At 42.0% G+C, this 17,423-nt stretch overlaps 2 protein-coding genes across 2 annotated transcripts in view; both read right to left on the minus strand.

The window, feature by feature from the left end:
• Positions 1 to 17,423, minus strand: part of LOC140928273 (acetylserotonin O-methyltransferase-like) — a 45,577-nt gene that overhangs the window by 5,307 nt on the left and 22,847 nt on the right. The gene's annotated exons all lie outside the window — the stretch shown is intronic.
• Positions 9,512 to 12,590, minus strand: LOC140928274 (probable bifunctional dTTP/UTP pyrophosphatase/methyltransferase protein). The gene is made up of 3 exons (XM_073378012.1): positions 11,964 to 12,590; positions 11,329 to 11,607; positions 9,512 to 9,886 (listed from the first exon to the last, which is right to left on the minus strand). The coding sequence occupies exons 1-3, from the start codon at positions 12,538 to 12,540 to the stop codon at positions 9,873 to 9,875; spliced, it is 870 nt and encodes a 289-aa protein (XP_073234113.1). The 5' UTR covers positions 12,541 to 12,590; the 3' UTR covers positions 9,512 to 9,872.

A 17,423-nucleotide genomic window follows, 5' to 3' on the forward strand; every position in this document is an offset into this window, starting at 1 on the left:
TTTCATGGCGTCCGGTATAGTACCCGAGTCAAGAGCTGATAACAGCGTTAGTGCATGCTCTAATAATTAGTGACTTTAAAACGACGCGACGGCAACGAGAAGGTCGCTTAAAAAGTGAATTTGTACTCTTTTTTTTATTCATACCCACTGACTTTGACTGAATGTAGGCGAACCCAACTGGACTTGAATTCCTAGGGACTATATCTAAGTTCAAAAAGAGAAATAAAATTTCCTCGTTGCTTGTTCACGTCCTCCCTAAGGGACCGGTCATTATTTATCGCCTGGACAGGGGGGGGGGGGGAGGATTTTTGTCGCGACAACTGAGCACTTACGTAAGGAAAATATTAACTTCTGTATAAATCAATATTAAACGTTGTGTTTTGGAGGTTGACTTGGCCTTTAAAATATAAAATTTCCAAATATTTTACTAGGGATATAAGAAAGTTATAAAGTTTTGTAATGTTCAGAGACAGTGTTTTGAGAACATGGCTAGTGGTTTCTCCAGTTAAAAGATACTTCAGGAGCCAAAAGTCCATGAAGATCAGCTGAAATGGTGAGATTTGAAATACCTCCAAACGTTTTGACGGTTAATATTACTCTGCATACAGTTGACGGTAAAAAATAACCCTTTTTGACGGCAGACGGTTAGATTTTAGGCCGTTTGACGGCTGACGGTTAACCCTATTGAGACTCTCTTGATATGTACAAACATTGGCCCAGCTCGAAGGCTGACCAGCCGAGCCAAAGTTTTCTTTTTGTTGTAAACTGTTCGCCAAGTTTTGTACAAAAATATAGGAAAAATAGGCTCATTCTCGTCCCCAGAGCCTCCTGGGGGCCTGAGCACGAGGACCAGGAGGCTCTGGGGACACAGGATTTGAAGTCCTAGTGTTTAGGACTTCCGTTCGTTTCCGATTCAAAAGTAACTTGAAGGGTTGTCTTTTCAAAGCTTTGAATCAGCTAAATTTGCAGCCATTGACACTTCGGCAAGAGCAAGTGAACGCTATTAGAAACGTTGTAGAAATTCAGAAATGACCGGAAGTCCTAAAATTAAGGACTTCAAATCCTGTGTCCCCAGAGCCTCCTGGTCCTCGTGCTCAGGCTTCCAGGACGCTCTGGGGACGAGAATGAAGGTGGCTCGCCTAGGGTACCGTGGGTAGGCGAGTAACCCTGCTACCCGGAACAGGAAGAACGGGGCCTAAGACGCTTGTGCTGTCCGAGGCAGCGAGGCTTAGCTGTTACGGTTGACGGTTATTAAATGGAAATTTAGTCCAAAAATTGACTTCCTGTATTGAATAAAGGCAAACGATTGGATACTGCTTTTAGTAAAAGTGGAATAAATCTTACCGTCAAAATTAACAGGTAATGTCTAACCTTCATCCTAATTCAACCAAGTGAAGACAGTAAACATTTCAGCGCCAGATGTTACAAATTACGTCTGACGTTAGTTTGTATGCAGCCATACCCAGCTGTACCGTGTGAGTCACATCACAATGAACAGCATAAGAACATGTTTTATTATATTATCAAATGCCACGTAAATGTATAAAAGGCGCACTTTTTAATAAACAGGACTATCTGGTCAAAGTATGTTGCAAATTCTAATGACAATTTTATACCTTGAAACAGTTACATAACATTCAAGTCAACTCAGCCTACAGTAATACCAAACACAATTTCAGCCATGCTCCATTACCTGGAGGAAATGCGTTTATTAATCCCTTGCCCAGAATCTTGGGCTTGTCGGTCAGCGGTTGGGAAGACGCCGTACAGGGAATAGGCAAGGTCAGCGGGTGGTCCCTAGAAGGCTTTAATACATTATTCTGCTAGCATAATTTTTGGCATAATTCATTATTTCATCTATTTTCCGAAAAAAGCACCGCCAGCATAATTTGCACTTTTCAGTGGCTAGTTTAGTAGCACGAAATTGTCAGTTATTGATGATGTAACCATTTTTTCTGGCCCTGTGATCAGTGTAACAGTTCAGTAAATTTAAGTGACAGAATCAATCGATTTTTGTCTGTTTATTGTCTCATTCATGGAACCTGCTACTGGATACGAGATTGCGCGGGGCTCTTATAGCAACACAGACAAAAATTTCATTTGATGTATCTTACAACTTTTTGCATAAAATGGCATCTTTAGAGAAATAAACTTTTTTCGCTTGAACATCTACAAATCCATGCTTTTCCAGGAGAAGCTTGTATTCTGAAGCTGATCTTCCTTTTCCTCCGGTTTCCACCAACATAAGAAGACAATTAAGAAGGGCGGGCAATGGGCCACTTTTATCTTCGTTTAAAATCTGTTCACAAATGAGAAGTCCTCCACCTAAAAGGAGAAGATACTATAAAAACTGGCGATTTTGCCCCTGCCTTTTCGTGGTAAGAGGGAAAGATTGTTCAAACAATAAGGGAACATACCATTAAGTAGCGAAACGGACTCTAAGCCGTTCGAGCGACAGAAATTGAAATGCCTTTTGTTAATCAAACAGTCAGCTTAAGAAGTCTAGCAATGAAACTGGGCCTAGTTGTTGGAAGGCCGATTAGCACTTAACCCAGGTTTCTTTTTCTTGTGTTCGAAAGCATTTTCTCGGGTAATTTTCTCTGTTATTTTTAGAGCTTCCAATCATCAACTTGTAGACAAAAAGAATTAAAAGTGAAATGCATTTTAAGCTTTCAAATCTGAATTCAAATCTCGCACTAACCCTGTGTTATCTTAATCCAGCTTTGAACAACTCGGCCCTGGTGTCAGTCCCGGGAATCCAAGGGTATGAATAATTATCGCGAAGAATTTGCCCAAACTCCATAACCTACGTACGTAAAATTTCTTACATATTCTTCACCTCTGAACTTGATTTCTAATTCTTATTCTAATTCTAATTGTGTGATCTGCAAAAGGCATAACAGCAGATGTGCAAAAATGTGCATGTGCTAGAACTAAAATATGAGACAAGGTGCGATTGCTGAATAAATAATAATAACAAAATATTTAGATAAGACTGTGTTGGTATTTCATTAAAATTAAAATTACCTGAGGGTAAGCACTTTTAGACATTTGAAAGGATCAAATCACTGACTTTGTCCTCTGACCAGTCGTGGAGAACGTGAGACAACACATACAATTCAGCCTTTGGTATGGTTTCAGGTTTGAAGAAATCGCCGACCGCAAAGGAAACGTTGGCTTGATTTGAGCAAGCTTCAACTGATGGTCGGAAGTGATGGGCTAAACTCACGGCTGGCTCCAAGTCACAAACGTTATATTCATTTTTGGGTTGAACTGACATAAAGCATAGGCGAGAGTGCCCACAGCCCCTGATTACATTGACAAAATAACTGGAAAATTAAGCTTTGATTCATTTCCCAGAGCAAAAACGGCAACGGCAGAGTCCAGATGTTGAGGTCAGCAAAATATACCCTGTTACAAAGCGTCTTTGTCTAAAATTTTGTGAAATAAAATTTAGGAACGTCGAGATGACAAATAGTTGGAGAAAATCTAGCCCTAGCCCTAGCCCGCGTAGCTGGCGGGATTTATCGCGCGCGATACTTGTAACCATACATACCATATTTATTTGAATAGGCGCCCAACCTCGAATTAGCGTCCACCTCGAATAAGCGCCTATCCTGAAGCCAGTAAAAGTTAATAAGCGCCCACCCCATCCCACCTCCCTCGCACTTAATCTCAAACTCAAATAAGCGCCCACCCCTACCAGAGCCCCTTTCACCTCCCACTCAAAAAACATTGAATACTTATAAGAGACTTGCCCGAAGACGAAGTTTTCTTCAGAGTATTTCAAAGAAACCTTGCTTTGTTACATCTTCGCGTTTTATTATTGCCATTTATTGTTTTGTTGCCAAATAAACTTATTACACTTGCCGAAAATGGTAAAAATTTAATAAGCGCCCAGCCTCGAATAAGCGCAAACTTCGAATAACCACCCACTCTCAAGGTCCAAAAATTTAATAAGCGCCCAAGGCGGTTAATCGAATAAATACGGTAGTCCACACAGAGCGCCGTGGCGATGAATTTTGCTGAAAAGCAGTGAGGAGAATCATGGAGGCAAAATGCTCGAGCTGGCACTCTCGCACTCTGATCCCGCAAGCTACACAGATACCCAGGTTAGATAGAAATCGCTCATTCCGAGCGTAGCGACTTTATAATCTCGACGCGCGCCGTGTGCAGTCTGCATATATATTCAGAGAAAGAAAGATTGATTTTTTATGAGGCCTCGAATTTCGCAGCTGGCTAAGACCACGCGTGGTTAGCGGACTGCACATGCGCGCGGCGCGCGACGAGATTATAAATCAATCTATATCCCGGCTTGGTGTCTGCCAATGACGTCATGGAGCATTTTGCGTTTCCAGGCAACATAGACTTTGCCGTTGATGACCAAGGCGAATTTTCATGTTTTAGTCATTCATCGTCTGTGAAACAATGTTTCACGCTGAATCACGAACAATTTCCCATGCAAATGACACAGAACTGCAAGCACAGCAAGTGGCTGCAAATCCTCGCCGAGGAAGATTTTCCATTGAAACTCCTCTGGAGACAACCGCGAAGGAAAGAGAGCATCGCTTAGCACAGCGAAGGTAGCCTGAGATCATGCCCTCTCCCTATTAACCCTTTATGTCTCTCACGGGAAGAGGGCATGATACATTTGTTTGTCGGATCACATGTAAAAAAGCCAGAATCTGGACTTTTTCCTGATTGGAGAGGAAACAATAAGAATGATTTGGGCCGTTCCGATTGGCCAAAATGCCGTCATCCGTTAGTTGTTGCTGATTTCAGTCTGCATTATTGCTTGCGTAATCAGCAGTGAATACACACGCGAGTTCGTTATGAAATTTCTGCCGGCTCAGTTTTCTTGAATTTGAAGAATGCCGTAATAGAAATTTCATCCATTGAAATATTTTCCATCTCATCTATATAAAAATTCACCGATCATTTGAATGCAATTTGATACCGGCTACAAGTTACAGAAGCGACAAACGGGTTCACTTTTCAAATAATCAATTCATGAACGGAATCTTCACCGGGCTTGACTGTAATTCTTGCTTCAGAAACCTGCGAATTATTCTGAGCGATCTTCGCTTTCACACCACCTTTCGGTTCGTGAAATAGGGTGCTTCAACCTAATTTTTTTTTTACTGCTTTCGGTACAGAACGAAGTCAACGAACTTTAACCAGTAAATTCGTTATTATCTGTAGCTGTTACATAAAGGTACGGCAGCTCCAGCTAGCAGTATTTCATCACAAAAACAACACATTTAAAATTTCTTTTTTAGGAAGCGCCATCTGAACATGGACGAACTTGAAAATTTTCTTTTCCCTAAAATTGATTTCAAAAGAGACATTCGCGCCAAAATTTGATTCCCTTATGGTAAACGCTTATTGGCTAATAACATGACAGGTCAAGCAGACGTTAGATTATGTAAATTAGGGGGCGGTTGACGGCTTGTTAAATAAATGTAACAGGCGTTATTTTTTTCCCTCTCGAGCCAAAGAAGCAAAAAAAAAAAAGAAAAAAAAATAACGCCTGATCTCAGGTTACAGCGAAGGCAACGTCGTCAACACAGCGACCACAAACGTGTACAGAGGCAGCGACAAAATACCGTAAAATTCCGAAAATAAGCCCCGGGGCTTATATTTTTCAAAGGCCCTTTTTGAGGGGCTTATTTTTGGACGGGCTTATATTCGGAGGGGCTTATCTACGGAGGGAAATTTGCGTTTCAAAATAGGCTAGCCTTATAGTTAAAAGTAAATTTACCATTTTTGCTTTGTTTTACTTTGTATTTGAGGAAAACTTTCCAAGTGCAAGCCCCGGGGGGCTTGTATTTGGAGGGGCAATTTAACGAAGGGTTTTTTACGTTACCGGTTTGGGGGTCTTATATTTGGAGGGGCTTATTTTCGGAATTTTACGGTAGTACAATTACACGGTAAACGAAACCGATGAAGAGAGGGAACACCGACTGCCGACACTTCCAAAAGCTACGAGACTGGATCAGGCAACGGTTAAAGTTTACTGTCAAAATTACCTTCTTCGATGCAGCGACAGGCAGCCCCGGGGGGGGGGACTCCTCATATGAAAGGGGTGGGGACACTCGTCGGAAATTTTGAATTAAACCCTTAAAAGAGACCGATCTGGGCGTAGCCCAAGCTTTTTTTGAACCCTAAAAGAGACCATGTTAAAACACAGACAACAACACATATTTTTATATTTTTTCATGTGCATCCCTAAACGAGACCTTCACGGCTAAATATGATGGCTTTTTGCCCAGAACACCCTAAGTGAGACCAAAATCCGTAATTTACACCCCTAGGCGAGACGACGAGCACCCCCACCCCTTTCATATGCGGAGTCCCCCCCGCCAGGCAGGCAGCAAGAATTGTGCACTTCAACAGTATCTTTCCAACGGACTCGGGACAGCCGATCAGCCTTCACACCATGAGCAACAATGGGTTTTACAGTAAGCTTTATTTTACAATGAACAGTTTAGAACACCGATAATGTGTGACTTGTTTAGGGAAGCGTTATATTTGTAAACAAAATCCTTGCTGAACAACATTTTCGTTTACAATTTTCATTACATTTACTTCCCCAAAACCATCCCAAGTAAAATATATTATCATTGTATAGCAGCCTTATACATAAACACAGCTGTGTCTTTTAAGTCAAGCATAACAAAAATTTATTATTGCTGGCCTCCTATTTTCAATCCTATTTAATATTCGAAAAGAACATCTGGATGTCGGATCTCCTCACAATATTAGTATGTGACATGTGTTACCATGTTAGGAAAATTAATCGTTCCCCGTAAGTCAAGTCAGGGAATTTCAGTATAAGTCAGGGAAAATGCTCCTTCAAAGAAGCCAGAGGAAGGTGACATATTCTTGCATATTCACCGAAGTTAAACATGTGTCATTGGCAGAATATTGTATCAAGAAATCAAAAAACAAGCAGATATAGGGTTTCCTATGAGATCCATCCATTCTGCACTTTACATTCACGATAAATTCATGTATTAAATAGGTGGACAGGATGGCTGTGATGGGAGTTTGGGCATTTATTTTGTGTGCCAGACACAGATGACATATAAAACAAAAGAACCAAAAACCATGAAAACATACCAAGCAGATTTTCCCTGAATAGAAAACAAAGAAGTCTTTTGTTTTACATCATCTGTGTCCAGTACACGAAGTTTTGACTGGGATTTGGAATCCATTAATATCTGGACAAACTGTCAATTCATTTGGTCAGGGAAAGTGTACATTTGACTGTCAGTCTGGGAATTCATAAAACTATGCCTCTGGCAACCATGTCTCAACAAGCTCATGTATGTTGAGAACTGAAATACTGATCACCCTCAACGTTACTTGTATGTGGACATTGCATACAAATTCACTCTTGCAGGAGTATTTGTTTCTCATGCATGTACACAAATAACTATAAACACTTTCATAAATGATTTGCTATTTTTTACAGTGATAATTCAGTGCTAATGAGGGTACCCCATATAAATTTCAGTAATTATGAGTCATGATCACATTCATAGTTCTCCTCAACATGTGACATAGCCTGGGACCAGGTTCCCCAGTAGGGGAAAAACGAAAAAAAAAGGGGTCAAATAGGAAAAATATCACATTGCTACATTATTTTAGTGTAACTGATTATGTTTACACCTTACTGTTACAAACAATTAGTTGTCAAGCGTGATTATATACTACAACAAGTGCAAACACTCTCTTGCTGTAATTCACTTAACAATAAATAGTTTTTCTCCAATTACCAGCATTTACTTGTTATTTTCACGGAAGCATTATCTCCTACCATTTCATCCACTCACTAGTAATGACAAACTTCACAAGTAATTATTATTACACATTAAAGATAGCATGTGTTGGCTGCATTTTCCCCTGCAGTTATTCTCTATCACACCCATTTTCGTTTACTATAATTACACAATGTAGGAGGGTCAAATGGGGTGAACACGGGACCTATGAAACATTGGCTACCCTTCCTTAACAACACCAACCCCATTTAAATCACAGAAACTCTTTTTTAATAAAAGAGCATTGGGTTGAAATTTACTCCAACCAAAAGGCCACCTTCCAATCTTAGAGCCAGTGTTGAAACTCGCCCTCCCAAGCTACCCAATGTACTCCAATTCTCTTCCCCTTTCATCCCTGACATTTTATGGGCGTCCCCCCGAAGCTTCGCGAGGTTCTGCGATACACGTGTTTCTAGTATATTCACGCATAAAAACGCAGACAAATAAATTAAAGTAACTGGATTCTTACCGGATCAGTATACCGGTTTGGCTAGTGCATCAGCTTGACATGCCATCGTGTGATACCCCGTGTGGGCCCTTCAAACGCTTGTTCTGTTGTAATTTGTACCTAAATTTAGCTAAGGCGAAAAGCGAAGCTTCCCTTCAAAAATGCTTTTAATATTACTTAAAACCAAACAGTTTATACTATAATTGAGAAGATAAAATTCTAAATCAAGGTTGATCACAGTAATACAGTCAGATATAGTAGTCTCGGAAAAGAATTCTCAGCCATACGTCTGGGGGAGACTAGGTTGTCCCTGAAGTGTGACTAAAAGCGTGACCAGAGCAAAAAGCAAAGCCTTAGAAATTTATTTCGGAAAATTTTGTCATGAATCGAACACAAGACACTTTAGTCTAGAATTTTGCTCGATCAACTCCGTTGGTTGCCCCTAAAATGGTTAATTTTGCGCCAAAACGAAAGATAACGGCAGTGTCTGCTCTTCCCTAACCTGCTGAGTTTTTTTACCCCTACCACCAGAGACTGTACGGGCGTACGCTGGCGTCATAACCATATTAGCTGGCATTGATAGGTTTCCATTTTCTCTTAGGTATGGGGCTCCGCTGCGCGCTTTAAAGTATAAGAACGTGTTTTATTTATCAGATGCCACTTGAATGCAGAATGGCTCATTTGTCGATGAGCAGGACTATCTGGACAAAGTATACTCCAAATACTAATGATAATTCAATACCTCCTTTGGTTGTACATCAATACCTATACTAAAATAAAATTCACTTTAACAGTACGTCTTAAACTGCTACGGTCGAGGAAACACTCGTGAGACAGTTACACAAAATATAACTTGTCCAACTCTAATACCAAACACAATCCCAGCCATACTCCAGTAGCTGGGTACATTTACTCCTAGCACAGCAATCGGTATATCAATTTGAATAACAAGACGTCTTGTGGTAAAGATTGAAATGTTTTCGGTAAAGCAAGTGTAATTACTTAACACTAACTTGTAATCCGTGTCTGGATCCCATAAAAAATACCAAGGCCTTTTGAAAATGAATCACTGTAAATGTTAGCTTGCGTAATACCACCAGCCTCGGTGGTGGATGTCAAAATTCGTACCCCCTATACCAGACCATTTTCAAATAACTTTTTTTACAACCAAATTCACTAACTGATACCCCATCTAAACCTAACTAATTTTTTTCATTTCCTGTTGATGACTAAGCTGCCAGAAAAGCCCCCAATGACAGTTTCATATAGTTAATTTGCGCTCGGTGCCCATAGCCACTGCCGCCTTGGCTATCATACTAGGAAAGGTTACCCAATTATAATGAAATAATAATCGATTCACCGGCATTCAATGACCATAAGTCAGTGTTTAACTTAGTTTTATCCAGTGGTTGCTGCATGTTACATTTTTCTGCAGAAAATGGCATCTTGAGTAAAATATACTTTTTTCCATTGAACATCTACAAACCCATGCTTTTCCAGGAGATGCTTGTACACTGTAAGTGATCTTTCCTTTCCTCCTGTTACCAACAACATGCTAAGACTTTTGATGAGCGCGGGCAATGGACCACTTTTGTCTTCATCTAAGGTAAAAAAGCTATGAAAAATGGCAGGTTTTTAATGAAAAGAGGGATGATTCGTCTTACAATAAACTAACGTGCCATTTCTAAATGCAACATCAATCGCACCTCTGAGGTAAACGCAGGCGCGGATCCAGGGGAGGTGAAATGGGTGAATTTTCACCCCCCTTTTTCTGAGCCCCCTTCTTTCTTTTTTTTTTTTCTTATCCCTCAAAGTTGCTCTTGCAAAAGCAACTAAGCACAAAGCCAACCCGGCAACTGATGAGGTTCGTGTGGAGAACCGAAACCATGGTCTTGCCTGATCACAAACTGTGGCAATAACAAAACAGTCTAAGGACTGTTAAGCTTACTCAAAGCTATTACCAAGAGAGGAACTACGCGCTCCAGTCTAAAGACTCACACTGTCTTTAGAAAACACCAAGCTGGAGTTTACTGAGTCACAATTCAATTCTCCATAGTAAATTTATGTAGCTTCAGTTTAGGCTGCAGTTCACTCTTATAATTTTGGATCTGTAAGTCACTATCCGTGATAATTCTGATAATTTAACATTCTGCAAAGAAAACTGACAAGCTGGGCCCAGCGTGATACAGCATTGCAGAAAAACATTACACTCACGGGCTAAAGAAAATCGCTTAGTTATTCAGATCCAGAAGGCACTTTGGAGAAAATTGGAACCCTTTTTCAGCCGCAATAAAAAAGCTTTAAAGAGGTCAAAGAAAATGCGCTTGCATCAGAGGGCAAATCCTGCCGACCAGAAAACAATAACTACAGTCAATCGATATGTATGTCATGACCTCTCAGTGTGAAACATGCGGCTAAAATCACATTTGCTCAGTATAAATGCAGAACCTTCCAGAGCATAATCTACCCAGCAGATAAAAACAATTTTACTGGAATAAGCAGCATTTTGGCATGAGGTAAAAGTCGTGTAGGCCTACCACCCCCTTTTATTGCTATTCATCGGAAATCAATCATGCTGATGCACAGACCTCAAACACCTCAACCAGGCTTTGGTTCTATTACATTATTACAAAAATTCACCCCCCATTTCAAAATCCTGGATCCGCGCCTGAAACGCGTATGTTCACCCGCACTTCCTTACCGATGGTTACTATTAGTCTTTAGTAAAATTCAACTAGTGGTCTATTATCAATGCTGCGTTCTGATTGATTGAGCTACTACTAGGCTACATGTTCTAGTTCACTAGTAGCGAAAAGCGCCGGATTTTTGGCGGCAAAAAAGGATTAAAGTCTTGTTTAAGTTGTTTTGTCTCGATATTTTTGACTGACTAGTTGGATTTTACTAAAACAATTATTCCTCTCGCCCTCATGGCCTCTGAGTCAATAGCCCATTTGTCTTCGGCCTTATGGGCTATTGACTCAGAGCCCATTCGGGCTCAAGGAAGAATTGTTAAATAATCAATAATGTTTAGCAAGGTGGTGTAACCTGAAAAATTACCTGAGGTTAAGCACTTGTAGACGTTTGAAAGAATCAAGTCAACTTTATCCTCTGACCAGTCGTGGAGAACGTGAGACAACACGTACAATTCAGCCTTTGGTATGGTTTCAGGTTTGAAGAAATCGCCGACCGCAAAGGAAACATTGGCTTGATTTGGGCAAGCTTCAACTGATGGTCGGAAGTGATGGGCTAAACTCACGGCTGGCTCCAAGTCACAGACTGTTATCTTCATTTCGGGGTAGACCTGACAGAAAGCATAGGCGAGAGTGCCCACAGCCCCTAGAGCAGAGTGAAGTACGGAATTTTAAATTTCCCGTTCAGCAGAGTGAAATTCCAAAGGGAGTCAACAACGGCAACGGCAATGAAAATGTCCGAAACGACGTAAGGTCCAAAAGCTAGTTTTCACAATCGGAGTCATAGTCGTACTCAGAAGCGTAGAGCTTATGATCTAGTGAAAACAGCATTCCTATTCCGCTTACGACTCCGTCGCTTACGTTGCACTTATGATCTAGTGAAAACCAGACTGTCAGAGTCAGACAGTGGAAATCAACCCTAACTTGAAAAAGTCGCTGAAAACTTCTTTGCAAAAGCTCCTTTGTGGGTGATGTGTACGGACGTTTCGTTACTTTACTTACCTCCTAGATCACAGCAGCTTCTGTACGCGCTTAGATCAATGGCTTTAGCAGTAGCATAACTTCCATAGAGTGAATTACAATGCATGGCCCCCATGAACTGTAATTTGGCTTCTTCGGTGTTACAAATATTGGGAAACCAGTCTTCTGCAGACATTCCAAACGTCTTCTTCCACTGCGTAGTTCCTTCAAGAACGGCGGTTTCTAAGTTTTCAAAGATAGGATATGTCGTTTTGTTTGTAAGTGCGATCAAATCCAGATGCGAATTCAGGCTGTCTGTGGTGAGAAATTTAGTAGCCATTTCAGAATTATTGTACAACCACTGGTCACCCTGTTTGGATTTTTCTAGTAATTCCATTGCTACAAGGGTGTCCATGAGACGTGTAGTGGCGTCAAGATCGGAGGACAATGCCTTTGTTATATCGTCGGCCGATTGTGGTGAGGATGCGGATCGCAGTTTGTCGAAGACTTCCAATTCACATGCTGCAAATAGCGCTTTAGACAGACGAAAACCGTCTATCAGCCTATAAAGCTTCTCTGGCATAGGAGAAGGAACTTGAAATTTTTTTGTCTCGCTCATTTTGTCTTTTTTTTTAGAAATACGCGAGCTGTTATCCCGAACGCTATGTGTTATACACTACGAGCAATGAATGCCGGGCCACTTAATTGACGGCAGTAAAAAAGTTTCTGCCCTCAACGTCAATTAAGTCTTAAAATGGGGACGAATAAATTAACACGGAATCCATCATGGGAGCCCGAGAAAATAAAAGTCAAATTTTACAAGGATTGTGAAAACATAGGTAAAATTCTGAAAATTTCATGTGTAAGATGTCATTTTGTGCAATTTGACATACGTTTTCTCGGGCTTCCATAAGAAATTTTCTTTGGTGTTATTACAGATAACTAATTACATCTATAGCCCTTGAAAAATGTAAAAAAGAATGCAATATTGTTTAAAGTATTCTGGTACAAGGTTGTTGTCCACTGAAAATTAAAATTACTCAATTTCCTTAAAGTAACTGGATTCTAACCGGCTCAAAACTAGTTTGGCTATTGCATGATCAGCTTGATATGCTGTCGTGTAATACCCCGTGTCACGAATTATGTGTGAAACAACCAGTTCCATTTAGCTTTAATTCGTCACTCCCTTGAAAGTATATTTCTTCACATGTTCATATTTTAGAATTCTGTACACTGTTTTACACTTAAAGAATTCATGGACATCAATTCGCGTACAATTACACACTCGATCAGCTCCACGACTCCGAATGACTACACAGTTCCTAGACTCTTGCACAAAGTTCAGTTTTCAGATCACGAGTAGTACATAGGGCTACTAACGGGACTAACCAATCACAGCGCAGCAAAATTTTTCTCGACCAATCAGAATCAAGCATACAGCCCATGTGACCAAAGTGACGTCAAAGCTCCCAAATATGGGCATAAAAATCACGTGACCCCCCACAAGAGGTGGATCCGCATACTTGGCATAGTTTTGAAGACCGCGTAGAACCTGGGTACGAATGGGACGCTCAAACCAAAGCCCCAGTCCCCTCGCATTCCCAGAAGTCAATAAAAACACACTGTATTGAGGACAAAATCACTACATTGGTTTTAATGAACGTACCGCGTAGAGCCTGGTTACAAGCGGGACGTGTGTGAGGTCCTAATGACGTCACGCCCTTTTGTTTGACATCAATACGCACAATAAAGATAGGGTGTTTGCTTCCTGGCTGAAGGAGTCATACAATGCGGATGAGGCCATGGAATATAATGATTGAATCCTAACAATGACCAAGGTTTGATCAAAAACAAATCGACATGAAAAAAAATACCTACAAAAAAATGAAATGACATTGTTTAGAGCCAAGAAGCAAACTGAATCAGAAATACTCGACCATTGGCACGCACGAGGCGGTGTCTTACTGTCCAATGAATAACTAGAAAAACAAAAAAGACTTGTTTACAAAATGGGACGTGTGTGACGCCCTCGTGGTGTCACGCCCGGAAAAGATTGTACACAAAACAATTCAATTAAAATCCAATCTTGGTTAAAATTAAAATGTTGTAAGATCCAAAGCGTTTCTAGGAAAAAAATTAACGTTTTAGTTTGAACAAATGGAGTAAGCTGGCCCGTCCTTGATGATTGACAATACAAAGTTTGTGAGGGATGGGCCAGCTTCGGAAAATCAGCACACGATTCATGATCCAATGGGAATCTAATTAAATTAAAAAAAAAAGCATGAACATCCAACAGGGGTGGCGCCACCATGCAGACCTCCCCCTGCCGGGTGTTCAAAATTCCCAGTCCATACTCTCCATCATGGCACAGCCCCGACAGGGTTCATGGAGTTCGGACACGTGCCGTAAATAGATCCAGCACCGTTTGCACACAAAATATAATCGCCCCGTCAAATTTTGGAGGGACCTGGAATGACGGTCTATCACCTCGGCAATGGCTGAAAAAGGAAAGGGAGATAAATGGCTCGTATGACAAAACGAGAATCTGAAAAAGAAAAAAACAGGTTTTTTTAAGGATGGGGTGGGTAGCCCATAGTTTGCAATATCTATAACAGGGCACATGTAAGTCACTAGCACGACGAAAGTTCAAATAACAACGACAACAGAGTAATTTAATGGGTCTCGGAAATGGAAGATGAATTCCCGATCCAGTGTACCAGTGCACGATGCTGCCGAGGAAACACCATGCAGCGGAAGTACCATGAACCCTGTGGGTACTGAGAATGGTAAGCGAATCTACGAAAAGAATAATGGATGATTACTCTTCTGAGCCCATAAGTAAATAATCAAGACGGTCTTGTATCCAACATCTGTACCCATAGATGTCAATCGCGATAATCACATCTAAAAATTTAATAATAATGGGCTGAACACATGAAGACTATGGATGATTACAGAATTTCACGAAATGATAAACACTATGAATATGGTATTGTTGTTGCACGGCAAGGATCCACCCCCATTCGTCTATCGTAGAAATCACATCTGAAACGTTTCATGAAGACTAATTATACATCGAACCGTACTATAATGACATCGCAATTGCACGGGTCTAATCCATCCTCCATACTGGTTTAACGTATAATGAAAGCCTACAAAGAGGTGGAAAGTCGAATCAAGATGGGAATACTGGTACGAAAGAAACCAGCTTGCAAAGGGCGGATCCATTGCGTGTGATGACGTAACAGACAATGCGTGGCTGTAAAAAATTAATTAAAATTAATCATCTAAAAAACCTAACAGGGCTAAATCCGGTTCATCCACAGGACCTTGGCGTCGGAGAAACGAATTAATCCTAAACGTCATGCGTAAGGGAAAATCATCCCAATCCCGATGGTTAGGGTCCCCACTCTGCACATACTCCACAATATCATCTTCGGTGAGGGACCCCTCCCTATTGCCTGCAATCACGTCATCTAATGTTAATCCCTCCATCATGCGTTCGCAATGATTACACACGCCGCTAGGGGTGGGATGCGCGACCCACTGGTAGATATGACAGACAGGCTGATTCTCCACATGATCCCAAGAATCTAATAAAAAAATGAAAATCAACAGGAACAGGCTGGGACCCAGAACCGCGCGGCCCAATTGAGTCGAGCTCGTCGAGGGCAAAGGCACAGGTGGACAGGCCACAACACGTCTCGTAGAAACGCAAACCCCTTGAACACGTCTAGGAATCAAAAAAGGGACATGAGGGAAAAAAGGGGTCCCACACCCGAAAAAAATGAAAGCCATAAGACTTACCAGCCATGCGGCGGCGATGGACCTCGTGGTCGAGTTTCCGGGCAACAGGGTGGTCCCACGGCAACGTTTTGGCCCAATCACGGAGTTCGTCGTGGGTGCATCGTCTAAAGAAGGCGCGCAGGCATTCCTTGCCTATCGGCAGGCGGTCCAACATCTTTAAGGCTTCGAATAACATGGCGATCGGCATCGAGTACAAAACCAACGAGGACAGCGAACTCACCATCTTGACCAGCGTGACTGAACAAACTGGAATGAGTCCACACTAAGCGCGCAACGTGCTTTAGAGACTCCACGAGCGAATCAGAATGGTGGAGAGCCATCACGTGGGGTGTCTAAGAACGAGAGGAGACTCTAGGGGGTACCCCCCATGGGTACACCTTATCCTCCCTGGACCAGGGGGTCTAGCGCGAGTGCGTGATTGGTGGACACCAGAGGATTAATAAGGGAATGTCAAGAAAAGACATCAATCGCATGCTATTCACTGTGTCAGAGTGGACTGCCGAGGGTTAGTCGATCCCAGGAACAAACCGTTTGGCCGCGTGCTCCCGTTGGAGGTCCAAGTCAAGATCATGTTTTGGGTCCATTGTTTCTGTACTATGGATAAGCGAAAGAAGGTGGTGCGTGAATTCAAAGGTCTACCCAAATGCGACCTGACAGGGTTTCCTCAACATCTGGGCGAAAATCGTTGGTGGAATCAAGTGGTGGTGCGGTTGCACGCCCCCCGAAAAAATGGCTGCCACCATTGCCACCGTCTCATGGATCACCGGCTCTCGGTGAGTAAAAAAGGTGGTTTGACTCTTTGTCTTCTCATGACCTTGACTTTGAGAATTTTTATGTCTGGGTTTCAGATTGGCATGATGACGGAGATGGCGCGTCAACCCCCCAACCTCGACCGCTTATTGAACGAGGGCATTGCCTTTGTGATTGACACCTTCAAGCATCAGATCAATTGTCCCCTGGGTCAGCGCCCCGTCATGATAGGGAGAAGGAAACCTTCGTACGATACAATGGACAAAGTGATGAAGAGACTGGACTTGATTATGAATGTGATGTCAGCTATGAATTTTGTGGTCGTCGATATTCATTAAAAAAAATAAAACAAATGATGTGGTTTAGAACTGTGTTTTTTTTATTGGTGTTTGAATAAACGTTCCAAGGTGGGATAGATCGCTGGGTCTTCTTCCCGCGTGCCTACAATGGCGGTCTTGTCCTGGAGGGTGGGGAGGGCAATATAGTCCTCGGTCATGCCTTCACATGGTTGATATTGACCTAGGGCGGGATTCCACCATAACCAGTCTTCCCGATCCACATCAAAGACATAGAGGGGTTTGCCTAAGAGCTGGGCCATGACCACACTCCAGCCTGTGCCGCCCAAGAGATGCTTGTGCAACGCGTCAAAATAACCCACGGCCAAGACTAAGGACGCCGGCTGGATCACATAATAATTGCGTTGGATATACTGAAGGCTGATGGGATGATGCACTTGTCGACCCAATCGAAACGCGGCCTGGGTCACAGTGGGGGTAGCGGCGTCCAACTCCGATTGCGTCAAGGGCGTGAGGGACTTGGCTCGAGGGTGACAGGGTGGAATGACGACCACACACGCGTGCCCATACATCTGACATAATCGTTCCACGTGCGTGTCCACGCCTTTCGCACCGCCCGTGTAAATCGTCAGCGGCATGGTCTGTGAAA

Source organism: Porites lutea, chromosome 2 (assembly GCF_958299795.1).
Source record: "Porites lutea chromosome 2, jaPorLute2.1, whole genome shotgun sequence".
Classification (NCBI taxonomy): domain Eukaryota; kingdom Metazoa; phylum Cnidaria; class Anthozoa; order Scleractinia; family Poritidae; genus Porites; species Porites lutea.